The sequence below is a fragment of the Drosophila melanogaster genome, chromosome 2L (genome assembly GCF_000001215.4).
Source record: "Drosophila melanogaster chromosome 2L".
NCBI classification, from domain to species: Eukaryota; Metazoa; Arthropoda; class Insecta; order Diptera; family Drosophilidae; genus Drosophila; species Drosophila melanogaster.
This window is the reverse complement of record NT_033779.5, coordinates 6,891,161-6,903,875: the sequence shown is the minus strand read 5'-3', so window position 1 is coordinate 6,903,875 and position 12,715 is coordinate 6,891,161. Positions and strand designations below refer to the sequence as shown.

Genomic DNA, 12,715 nt, shown 5'->3' with positions numbered 1-12,715 from the left:
ACCCACCTGTGGGTACTCCTCCTCGATGGTCTTGTGTTTAAAGTGCAGAAAGTAGGCCCGACCTCCACGCAAACTGTGCATGTAGCCCAACTTAATCAGCGGCGAGGCCGTGTGGCCATCGCTCAGGAATTGCAGGGTGGCGTCTCGGGAGCTAAGAGGATTACGGATGGCCTTCTCCCAGTCGGTGTACTCGTTCTGCAGCCAAATTGAGTTTGGGATTTTATTTGCCGCAGCGCATAAATTAATCGAGCTCACCTTTAGAACGGCAAATATCTCGTTCAGATGATAGTGAAAGTTGTTTCGCACAAAAGTGCGCAGGATGCGATCCCGTCGCGTCTCATTGAAGCCGAACTCCAAGTCCTGGGCACTCAAATCCAAATAGGACTCCACAGATGTAAGGCAGAAAATGAGGTCTCGTTTCGGAAAGTTTGCATATTCAATTCCTGAAGTACTGTTCGTGCAAGAAAAGTAATTAAATGCGAGTTGTTTTCACTTTATTTTATAACATTCAATACCTAACAATAGCTGATCCAAGGGGCAATGTGGTGCTGCCCAAAGGATTGGCGCCAGGCGATATAACAGTGCCGTCCACAAATGGAGCGAAGCCCACGAGAAATCTGTAATATAATAAAACCGAAAAATAAAAATCCATTAAACTTTTTAAGGCCTATTTTAGCTGGGAAAGAATATATAATATGGTTATATGTTTACATTTAATTCAATTAGGCATTGCATATAGTATTAGATTCAGGGAATTTATTAATATTTAAATGCTTTAAAGTTTAAAGCTTAAGCTCAATCGAAATTCAGCTTAATCGGCTTTTAAACGAGAAATATGCCCGTGCAGCGGATTAATGGAATGTGCGACATACCGTGGATGATCCACCTTGACGGCCAGCAATTCGGCGACGCTCTTGGTGCGGAGGCAGGGGGCCAGGTCGTCGTACAACATGTCGCCGTGGCATCCAGTCTGTTCCGCCACGCGCCTCTTCACAAAAAGGGGATTCTTTTGAATGGCCCAAGGCGACAGGGCGGAGCCGCTCACCAGAACCGTGCGCTGGATTAGGTCTGATGAAAGGTTTACAATTACTATCAAGTTCGAGTTAATCGGTTCTTAAAGTTAGTGCTTATTGGAGTCAAATTCAAATCAGTTTGATATCATAGCACTTTCATTTTAATCAAATTCAATTTAGCTTGATGCCATGGCAATTTAAACGTTTCCAATGATTGCTCGAATGGAAATGGTTCGGTATAAATTTAAGTAATCCCTACCACTTGCCACTGGAGACACAACTAGAATGTTGGCCAGCACAGCTCCAGTTCCGTAGCCCAGTAGTGTGATGCTCTGAGGATCCCCGCCAAATGCCGGCAGATTTTCCTTGAGCCAGTGAAGACCCGCCACCAGGTCCATCAGTCCGAAGTTTCCCTGGGCACTCTCCTTGCCGCCGGTCTTAAGGAATCCAAAGATTCCCAAACGGAAATTGATTGTCACGACGATGACATTGCCGTGGGCAGCCAGCTCGGAGCCATCGTAGGGATTTCCTGAGTTCCAGTCGTACGATTCGCCATGGATGAACACCACCGTGGACAGTTTGGTCTTCGGTTCGCCGGTGGTATCATCGGTGTTACCTAAGTGGCCGGTGATGGTAATGTATTTACTATTCTATTAGATATTTTTTTTTTTTATGGTTACTACAAATTTCACATTTCTCTAGCAGATGATGAAGGTCGTCAAAGTTGCCAAATCCGCAGCGCTTGCAGTAAATAATGAAACACACTGCAATGCACTACGGAATTGAAAACTTCAAAACCAATACTCTTTTTGAAATATATAGAAACAGTAACTTCCACGGGGTAATGCCTTAATTACTTATTAAATAACTTAAGTTGTGAACTGCAGAGTATGGGTATGCAAATTTGATATTGAGCCACAAAATAACTCGATTACATTTTTAAATGGGATGCAATTTGCAATTATCATTTTCTGTAGTCCACCGTACATAAAAATTGGATTTTAAAAGTTCACTGCACCAACTAATAAATAAATATTATCAGTTTTATCAATCGATTATTTGTATTGTAAAGCTAATTAAAAATAATTCTGCCAGCGTTTGGTAATTATAAAAGTTGCCAATCGATCAAATTAAACGTAATTAACTCGAGTAGCCAACACAGCGCGTTGCATGCGATATTTTAAAGTAATCATTTGTTTAAAGCTGATGCTAAAGCGCCTTAAACGAGGTTTAACTATAAATATTCGTTACCTATCTATTTCTGAGCAAAAGCTACTTGTTTTGCTTTTGTGTAAACTACAAGTGAATCATTTCTGTTTGTACAATTTAGTTTCGATTACACTGCACGATTCCCCGGAACGCAATCAAATGAGTAAAATGGCACTTACGTCTCTGGCGACGCGTCTCGTAGGGCACATAGATATTTAGGTATAAGCAGTCTTCCGATTGGTTCTTCAGCAGCGGCAACAGGCGGCGCAGCTGGGCGAGACGGGCGCGGGGCACTTCCAGTAGCGCCTCCGGTCCGTTGGGCGGTATGGGTATGTTCTGCGGACAGACCGGCGAGAATCGATCCGCGCTGCGAACCGTTTTCCACGTCGATGGTGTTATGGGGGGCATAAATCTGAAAGAGGGGCCAACGGTTTCGTTTCGATAAGTAAATATACCATTTCGGCCACATGGGCACAACTATCGCATCACGTATACGCACTGTGCACCCGTGTACACATGCACAGTTGAGGCCAAAATAAAAAGAGCGCTTCTTTATTGGTTTTCGAAGCCGTCTCTACTTTATTCACCAGTTTGAGAATATTGCCTCGTCGATAAAAGAAGGTTAACATTGAAAGGAAAATGTTAAAACACATACAAATTGAAAATAAAATGCGTGTTATATTAAACGTTAAATACTGTAAAATATTATTTAAAATCAACTCTTACATTTTTTGATCAATATATGCTTAAGTTTAGTCATTATAATAGGTCAGGGAAATGAATTCTTTGATTAAGCAAAAATTATTAAAATATTAAAATCCCTTATGGCTTATACGAGTTCAAAGAGCTGTTAATCGAACCCCAACTGTTTGCTTGTGTGTGTAATATGGTGTGCGGAACCGTGCGGCGATTAAAAGGCAAAAGGATTTGCGGGGCTCGTAAAACACAGAAACTAAGTACCGCCCATCAATCAAAATTGCAAACTGCTTTTGATTAATTGTGCATTTTATTGTTTTGCGTTGAAATCCATCGATCATGGCATGAGTCCCGGATTGGACGAGTCAAGGAGACAGGCATCAGCGATAAAAATGGCTTGGCCATGTTGATTTTATGACACGATAATTGACGCGCAACGTTTTGATTGTTTTTTGCTTCTTTGTGGCTTGGAGGAGGCCCTCGTTCAGTTTCATTCTCCGCATCCTTATCCGCTTCTGCCGCTCCTTCCAGTCCATTTGGCCAACCGGGAAAAAGGCAAACAATGGACCGCATAAACAAAAAGCTCGCGTTTTGCGGCGGGCATAATTTTTCAGCTCTGTACGTGACTCGGTTACCAGTTTATGCTAACTCCTAACCACTTCCACCCAGCAATGCATTCGACATGTTCGCTTGCTAAAATTAATACTTTTCGCCAAAAAGTTACGCCATAAACTATTTATAAACGAATATAGCAATTTTTGTTGCCAACTTTTTCGAGTGCTAACAGGCAACGTTTTATTCGGTGTTTTATGTTGGCTTCGCGTACACGGAATTTTGAATTTTCATTCCCCGCCGCCCATAAAAGTATGCTATGCAAACGCGATGCGGCGGAAAGCGAACAAGCATTTGTATAGGTTAGCTAACAAGCTTACGTGTAGAACAGAACAGAACGTATAAATAACCATCTAAAATATTAAAAGCTTTCAGCTTCATTCGATTTTCGTTCTATTCGCCAAAAATTCTATTTTCTGCTTAATCATAATATCGTTTCAATATCCCAACGAATATGGTGCATTTTTGATTGGCAAACTTGGCGACAGATGCGATTGATTAATTGCCTCTTGGCTCTCGTCGCCGCCGCCGAATAAGCACGTTTTATCTGCCCACTTTTTGCCACGAAGTGCGCCTCAAATCCCCAAGGACCTTCCAGTTTGATTAACTCCTGCCAGTCGATTGCCGGCATCTGTTGCTGCATGATAATGAACCGCATTCATAAACGACTTCATTTCGCAGGCGTCACACTCTGCCACAGGAAGTAATTAAAGAACAATTTTCATGAATTGTGGCTAAGCAAACAACAATGTGATGTGGCAGCGTTGGAGCTGTTGAAGGACCCTTTAAGTACTCCATCCAATCGCTTCATCAAACACACTTGTTGTTCGTGCATGTCACACAGGAGCTTTTGCTCCTTTTCCCTGTCAGTATGTGTGTATGTGTGTATGCGTGTGTGTGTGTGTGCGTGTCGGTGTGCCAGGATATGTGTGAAAGTGCCCAAGTAAGGGGAAACTTTTGTAATATCCCAGAAACTTCACTCGGTGGCTCAGCTTTCCGCTCGATACAATCGGTAGCCACAATACCGTCAATACCATCAAATACCGACGATGGCTTATCGAAGTTTTGCGGCTCAGAGGTCCTTGACGGGCTCCTGAATCCCGAAGCCGTCAACTGTTTTGTTATTAATTGGTTGTGGAGCCTCGCTGATTCCGACTTCTATTCCTCTTGAGAAACACCCGCAAGGTATTTCGCTTCTTTTCGTTTTTGTTTTTTATTTTTTTTTTATGAAATCGTAACCCCAAACTAACTACCGGAAAGAAAGTTTTTAATTGTTAGGTATACAGTGCAAAGTTGTGGATTAATTCGAAGTAGCACTTTGGCTTCATTACGAGCGGCTCCCTTAGCCAGCTCCCCGCGGAACTTTAAATCCTCAAACAATGCTTTGGGATTTCCGGGTAGGGGTACGGGTTCGGGTTTGGGATCGGGGCCATAAGCTTCTCACTTGCAGGCATCGCGGGCCAGAGATGGAGCTACCCCCACCCGCATAGTGCCAGGCACCATCCACACACATATTTCATGAGAATAATTATTAAAATTGCTTCGGATAAAGTTGCGCTGCGGCGCTGTGTGAAAAAAAAGTTGTCCGAAAGAGGCGAGCCTTTCAGCCCGATACGACCCCCATGTGGCGCCCAGATTGCGATGACTCCACTGGCGGCGGAGGTGGGAGCGTGAGTCACGGCTAGGCGGAGAAATGCCTTCTCGAATTTAGCAGTTCATTTTGCATTTTAGTTGGATTAGTGCGGAAGTTGCGGGCAAGTCCTGCCGTCCTTTAATAGACTTAATTTCCATGGAAACTCATTAAATTAATTTCAGAATTCCAAGAGCGCCACCCATTGAATCAAAATTTTACGGTTTTGTTTGTGTTTGCCCAATCACACAATTAGAAGTCAAAAGTGTTAAGGGTAGTTTTTGTTTAGGTAAGAACTTTCTTAAATTTGCATAAATCATATAAACACTAAATCATAAAAAATCAACCTATAGGGTTAAAATTAAAGTCATTTTAAAACTAAATACCTTATTGTGAGAATAATTTTCTATGGTATTTATATATTTGACTTTCACTTTATCGTTTACAGATTGCTTGTATAGGTCAAATCCTACACTTCTAGCTGATTCTCTGAAAATGATGTACCATGCCCCAGGTGGTTTGGCCACGTGAGTTTCACGGCGTCATCGCTGCTTAGAAAGTTTCTACTTTGCCGAGGACGACGCCCCGGGGATGCGTAATCTTGTGCGACTTCAGTCGACTCGACTCACCTGAGACTGCCCACCGGGGGCGATGCATAGGGAATGCCCAGGAAGGCCTCCACGAGCGGCGAGGAGCGGACAACGATGCCTCGCAGCAGGCCGTACTTGGTCTTCACGGTGTTGCTGCCGCCGTGGAGGCACTCGCAGCAATCCGGCCAGAGGCTGGTGAGCAGCAGGAGCACTAGCAGGGCACACGCCTCCGGGTGTCCGGGTTGTACGGCTGAATGTCCGGGATAATGGAGGTGTCTCCTCCGCGGGCTGGTCGCACCAGCTGGCGCAGCTGATGCTGCTGACGTTGCTGATTGCTGGCGCCTTTGATTGTGTTCTTCGGTTTTGGAATTCTCTAGAAATCTCTTTAATGTTATCAGTCTTATAATGCAAATTCCCGTTGCCATGATGCGGGCATCCGCTTCCGCGTCCCCATTTGTATGCTCTCTCGTTCCCTTTCCCGTTTCCGTTTCCGCTTTTGCATCCCCTTCCGCATCCGCATCCGCATCCGTTTCCGCTTCCCGCTCTTTAGCTTTAGCTTCATCTGGTGCATCCGCATCTGCAAGCGTTTGCTGCGCAATTGAAGCACCGATTGTTTTAATGCAACCCATCAAGGAACCGAGGCAAAGTAAACCGTAAATGTGTAGAAAACGCGATTGAATTATCTTAGTTTGTGCCATCCCTGCACCGAGCTTCAATTGGCCCGCTGGTCCGCTTCCGTTTCCGGTTGGCCGTGACACTTGCTGCCAGCCGTGGCCATCGAACTGTGACTTGGGCTTGGGCTTGGACTTGTAGTTGGACTTGGACTCGGTTCGGGGCAGGATGCGGCCGGATGTCGGGTCCGCTTCATCTTGACAGCCGTTGTGCGCATGTTGAGCTTGTGATTCACGTGCATCGCCGTCATGGTTGGACCCTAGCGCTTTGATTTCAAATATTATACACCGGACGTGTTGGCCTCTGCTCTATTAGAGTCGCAATTTCAGCCTGCAGTTGTCACGTCGACCGTGGAAATATCTGCGAATATGTAAGAAAAAAAAAAAAACAAAATTATAGCATAAGCGTTTTGGCTAAGCGAATGTCAATTGGTTGGGCAATGGGTTATGGGTTACGGGTTGTGTGGGAGTGCCACGGGGCAGGATTCCAGTGCGGTGTATTCCTTTTATGAGATTGCAGTTTGCAGCTTGCAGATTACAGATTGCTCTGCGGAGCAAAGTGCAGACAAGGCTGCTGTGGCAAAAGAAGGACCTTTACGCTGTCAGGCTCTGGTCTTAACTGCGCCACGCATCAGAGCGTGGCATCCTTAAATAGCCTTGGTCAATGCATCCGGACAAGCAGCCATAGGAGCATCGCCAGATGCGCCAGTACCACCAGCACTGGCAGCAGCTCCATATCGTTACACTCGCAGAATGGCGGGCAGTAAAATCAGAACCAGATTATAATGGTTTCGATCCGCTTTAGTAGATTAATTATTTTTGGTATTTATTCGTTTTGTAACTCTTGAAGAATTTTGGGTTGTAATAAGGATACAAGCAAACTATTTGCAAAAAGAAGTAACCATGTTTGAGACACTTGAAACAACTATACATTAGCTAAATGCAGTGTATAATAGAATTTGAAGACATGATATTTGGTAGTTCAAGGTGTAAGACCTGTGGCTAATATTTTTTCCAAGTGTGCGGTAATGCCAATGCCTGCTTTGGCGCCCACTTTATGGCTGCCACCTCAGTTGAGGCACGGTTGTGGTGCTGTTGGTGTTGGTGCAGCTGCAGGTGCAGGTGCAAAGCGCTTTGCACCGTTTGACCTCGCCCCCTGCCACAACCCCAGCCCCAGCCCAATTCCCAGCCCCAACCCCAACCCGTAAGCCATCCGAATGCTCATGCCCATCCTCCTGTTGCCTCTGGTGGAGCTTTTGTGCAAGTTGGAGCATTGGGTGATTGCAAACGTGTTGGGTCGCTGTGAACTAGTTCAAAGGATGTGTTTTATGGGATATAAGAAACTGGTGATTGATGTTTGAATCGGTTCGAATGGCCAACTTAACGACCGGCTATGATCATTTTTGGAAGATTCAATTGTTCTTTCATTCCTGTTCACTAGCGTTTATAACGCTTATATAAAAATAATTTCAATTTACGCTTACTAAGTATTTACCATGTGGTTTAATACTTGAAGCATTTTAAAAGCTAACCGCTTTAAAGATGATTTTAAAAAAATGAATAGACCCATTAGCAGGGTGCTGTCCTTTAAAAGGTTGTGTATTCCGGTGTATTAATCCATAGAAACACCTCCATTTGCATGGAAATACGCATAACCCACTCACCACATTACAATGTTAATACGCCGTGTGGGCTGCGCAAAATGGGGTGAAGAGGCTTTATTTGGGTTAAGATAAAAATGTGTAAATCTGTCAACCTTTTAGGTGTTAATTTAATGTACTTAAACGCTGTCCCCGCCATAAGGGCACTCGGAAAACGGTGCTACCATGGCCGGACTAGGATGCGGACCCCAAACCGAGTCCCGGGTAGTAGGACAAATGTTATGGACTCCTAAGCTCTTGTGGGCCTCATTAACAAATGCTGCGACGGCTCTGTTCTGCGGGTTTCAGTCGGATTTCAGCACGGCTTTCCATTGGATGGGGAGAAAGAGGCGAATCGGGATGAGAGTGCTCGCACAAGCGGCCATATATCTTCGTCCTGCTGGAGCAGAGCTGTTTAAATCCGTATATTTTATAAGGCTAAACAATTGGCAAAAATAAAACAATGCTGGAAACGAGACGAGTTGAGCTCAGTTGAGATGACTCCGGTTGAGCTGGGCTAAACAAACACACATTTCACTAAATTGCAGCCATAAAACTAAAGTTTAACTATGCTCCGGACCCGGGAGTATTTCCCCATCCCATATACCATATCCCATATCCCATATCATTCCACATTCTCTATACAGCCCTTGGATTCTATACGGATGTGTTTGGGTGTGTTGACAACCAAAATGTCGGCACGTTTTGCAAGGAAAAAATAGCTGGTGTCTTTAGTGGACTCTGCTTTCCGGACGGCTAATGCGGTGAGTCATGGTCGTATGGGATTTTCGAATAAATTTTCCCCACTTTTCAATTAACTAAAAGCTGAAAATGACATTCCTGCTTCATGCTGCACCATTTTCCTGGCAGCATTCTTATTTATATTTATAGAAAAGCTTAAAGTTGCTGCGAAGAACGTAATGCATCTTCTACGGTATGATAAATATTTACATTTTCCCTTTATTCGCATTGCTTGGCAAATGTCTTTCATGGCATGCGTTTTCTTTGGCTCTTTGCGTCGTTTCAATTTTCTTTCTTTCATATGTCTGCATGGGAAATCTGTAAAGACCGATAAAATTGCATATTTTCCCATGAAAGGCGTCGACCCGGAGGGGTAGCAAAAAAAAAAAATTAAGAGGGGAAGCGGGGTGTCAGCGTCACGCAGACATTTATCCCGGGCATCACGAGCGTTCATTCACACAACACGGTCTACACGCTCAGCTATAGAATACTTATATATATATACTTAAACACACACATATGCATGTAACCATATAGGGGCGGAAATGCGAGGAACTGGCATGGAAATCATGGCAACGCAAACAGGAAATGTTACGCTCCCATCCCGACTTACTCAGGTCTTTTTCTCAACTCGGTTGCCAAGAAAGTGATGGCAGGGTAAGAAAACGATGCTCCTTGGCATTAAGTCGGCCTCGACTATATGCTACCCAGCACGGTAGCAAAATTGGAGATTTAATGCTGCCCAACTAAGTTAATCTAATATATCTAAAGTAATATATATTAGTCTTAGGTGCACTGGCTAATGGCATTTAAGAATTTATCATATTTCCACTACTTCCCTATTGCCGCAGTTTGCATGTTTTTAGTATTCAAATTAAGCGACTTTACTGCGGTTTGCAGCAGCAAGAACTCCTTCCTCCAGGACATTCGTAATGGGTAACTGGCCCGGAGAAGTGGCAATCCACCCGCAAAATTCACCCCACCCTCGCTAAAAAAAAAAAGACGACTGGCTCTCTTCGCCTTGTCAATGCCAGTTGCTGGCTGAAGTTTTTGCATTAAAAGTGGAAATAAAAGTTGCAAGACGCATTAAAAATTGTTGCATTTTGCAATTGCGATGGAATTGCAATTGTGCAACGGCGATGGGGATGAGAATGGGTATGGGTATGGCAATTGCGCTGCACTAGAGCTGCAGGGATTGGGATGGGTTGTGAATGTGGATAAGGATAAGAATAAGAATGAGGATGAGGTTGAGGATGTGCTAGGGACATGTCTGATGTCGATAATGATGACGATGCTGGTTGACGGTTTGCAGCCGGAGCACTTTTTAATAAGTTTCCCAAATGAATCTCGGATAAACTCATGTTTTCCCCCGCCATATCCTTCAACAATGCATATATAAAAGAAAGGAAACCGAAAAATGTAAGGAAATTGCCAGAGAAAAGCCAAAGCAAAGCAATATCTTTCGTTTAGTCAGGCATTCAATTGATTTTCTATAGCAGGCATCGGGAAATACGCTTTAAGCGAGCAAAAGAAAAGCAAAGCGAGCAGGACGCAGAAAAACAATGGAAAAGCGACGGAAAAAGGAAAATATTTATGAAAATAAATAAAGATTGGGCTACCATCTCCATGGAGACTCCCGCAATGTCGGTTAAGTTTTTATGGCGCAACGTTTGCGCTCTAACCAAATGTTATTTCATTTTATTTTCCTTCTGCGCCATGGCTGACAAACGAAAATTTGATAAGAATCTGCCGACTGTTAGGCAAATACAACTGAAACTTTAAAGAGGAAGCCGCAATGTTTGATATTTCCTAATCAAAAACTCAAAGAACAAATAATCGGATGCCAAACATCATGTGGTTATTTAGCCATTTGCTTGAACAAAAGTCAAAACAAAATCCCCACGACTTCTGAGACTATTTATCCGAATGGAATTCGCTTCGTTTGCTTAGTTCAAGATACACTACTCATTGATTGAGGCAAATATAGCAAACTAAATAAAGCAAATTAATTTGACCGATATATCAAGTGGGCTTGTTAGTAACAGAATTTATGATTTCTACGAAATCATAACGATGGCAACTGTGATATTTGCTTTATTTCTCTTTGTATATATGTATATATATATTTTTTTTTGATTACATTTGGAGCATTTTGCAATTCAACAGAACACGTTGATATTCAACATGTTGACTGAGGCATGAACAAAGGAATCGAATAAATTTAATTGGACTACGTCCCCTTGAACTTTCCATTCACTCTCTTTTTTTCGCCAGCCGAAAGTTATTTTTTGGCCATATTTTCCACAGCCCATACCAGGAAATGTACTTGACCCTCGTTTGCAAATCGTTTGATGAATCCATTTGGTGCAATCGTGAAAATGCGATATAATTAGCAGCCACGTTACAAGGACTCGCAAAGGACCGAGGACCTATGGCGTTTTCAATTTCGCACCGAAAGTAATTGCGCTCCCTTATCCCTTATCCCTTTTTTTGTTATATATTCCAGCGTGTGTTTTTTATTTTATTTGTCATTTAAATTATAATTCTCGTTTGACCTTTTTTGTGAGCGCCCGTGTTTCGAGTGTGTTTGTGTTTGTGCGGGTCCTTCTGTCAGAAAAAGGACGAAGCGTCTGCTCGAAATGGCAAAAGGCGAAAACCATGCGCCCGGGCAGGCCGACAATGTGGAACTACAAAACATTTCAAATGCCATTTAGAGCCAGCCGTCGTTGTTGCACCTCACTTGCACAAAGGGCAACACACTGGGAGAAAATGAGTGTATGAAAAGCAATATCATTACTATTTATTACTGAATTAATGCCTGAATACCTTTTTTAAAATCTGCACATTTAAAACCTAACCACATTATCACTTTTATTAAAACAGAAAAACTGCGAAAAGAGAAAAAACCTTTGCATATGCTAATTACATAGCACACTTAATTTAGGGTCAACCTTATTATTGCAAAATTTAAAGTCCAGCTGTCAACAACTTAACCAACAACACCCTTTGTTTTGCATTGATTAACTCATCGCTTTTCACGGGGATTCCTGGTATTTTTCAGGTGTACTCATATAGACGCATTCTGCGGACTGGATGGCATTTGCCGGAACCATGGGCGGCGAAATCACAGAACTTTCCCCTTTCATTATGCTGCAGAATAAACGAGGTTACATGGCTGCTTGATTCCACAACCGAATAAGACAGGAAAGGGGCGAGGTCGCGGGTCCGAGGAATGCCGGGTGTCCTGGTCCTGCTTCTGATTCTGTTCCAGCTCCTGCTTCTGGGCACTTGGTACTTGGTACTTGGCCAGCTCTTTGGGTCTCGTTTTTGCTCTCGTTTCTCGAAATCCAAACTTTGTTATGTATTTTTCCACACTCATTTTTTACATTTTGCTAGTTGTTGTCCACATAGAGGAAAATTCGTCGAGCTGGCGAATTTCATTCGGAAATGCATTTCTTTGGCCGACAAAAAAAAATAACAAGAAATTTGCCAATATAGCATATAGATTCAACTTGCCATACACAGCATGACCCATTCGGTATTGTCTGGTTACTGACCCACTCTCAATCCAAACGCGAAGATTTATATTACGGCCATTCCTTTTTGGTAATTAGAAAACAATTTTATGTGCTCGATTGTTGGGCAGAAAGTTTGAACAAGTTGACAAATAAATTTATTGCCATATATCTGCGTGCCAAGGCAATGCGAAAGTGAATATGCGTCTGACATTTGCAGTCACTCATTTTAGAGACCCAAACCCTTGGGCTCCTGGGAACGGAAATCGAAAATAAAGTTTGAACAGAAAACTGAAGGTTAAACAAGTCTGTGGCATCTCACATTTTTTTTTTTTGCATTCTTGTTTTAGCACCAAGGGAAATTGCTTTTTAATGGACTTTATTTAGATGGGTTCAGG

General features: G+C 43.0%; 1 protein-coding gene and 1 non-coding gene across 4 annotated transcripts in view; both read right to left on the bottom strand.

Annotated features, from left to right (window-relative positions):
* Positions 1-12,715, bottom strand: part of Nlg2 (Neuroligin 2) — a 31,757-nt gene that overhangs the window by 2,781 nt on the left and 16,261 nt on the right. Inside the window, exons 1-8 of one of the 3 annotated variants that reach the window (NM_078772.4) lie at positions 7,014-7,044; positions 5,790-6,782; positions 2,402-2,634; positions 1,273-1,629; positions 873-1,068; positions 516-617; positions 256-451; positions 7-195 (exon numbers count right to left, since the gene is read on the bottom strand). In NM_078772.4, the coding sequence (NP_523496.1) occupies positions 7-195; positions 256-451; positions 516-617; positions 873-1,068; positions 1,273-1,629; positions 2,402-2,634; positions 5,790-6,448 (1,932 nt within the window). In that variant the 5' untranslated portion in view covers positions 6,449-6,782; positions 7,014-7,044. Of the gene's footprint in view, positions 1-6; positions 196-255; positions 452-515; positions 618-872; positions 1,069-1,272; positions 1,630-2,401; positions 2,635-5,789; positions 7,045-12,715 lie in introns of those variants that run through there. The other 2 variants (NM_001258987.2, NM_001298764.1) reach the window with 2 other exon arrangements.
* Positions 1,724-1,814, bottom strand: mir-932 (mir-932 stem loop). Its single transcript, NR_047913.1, has one exon. It is a non-coding gene; the product is annotated as a mir-932 precursor RNA (primary transcript).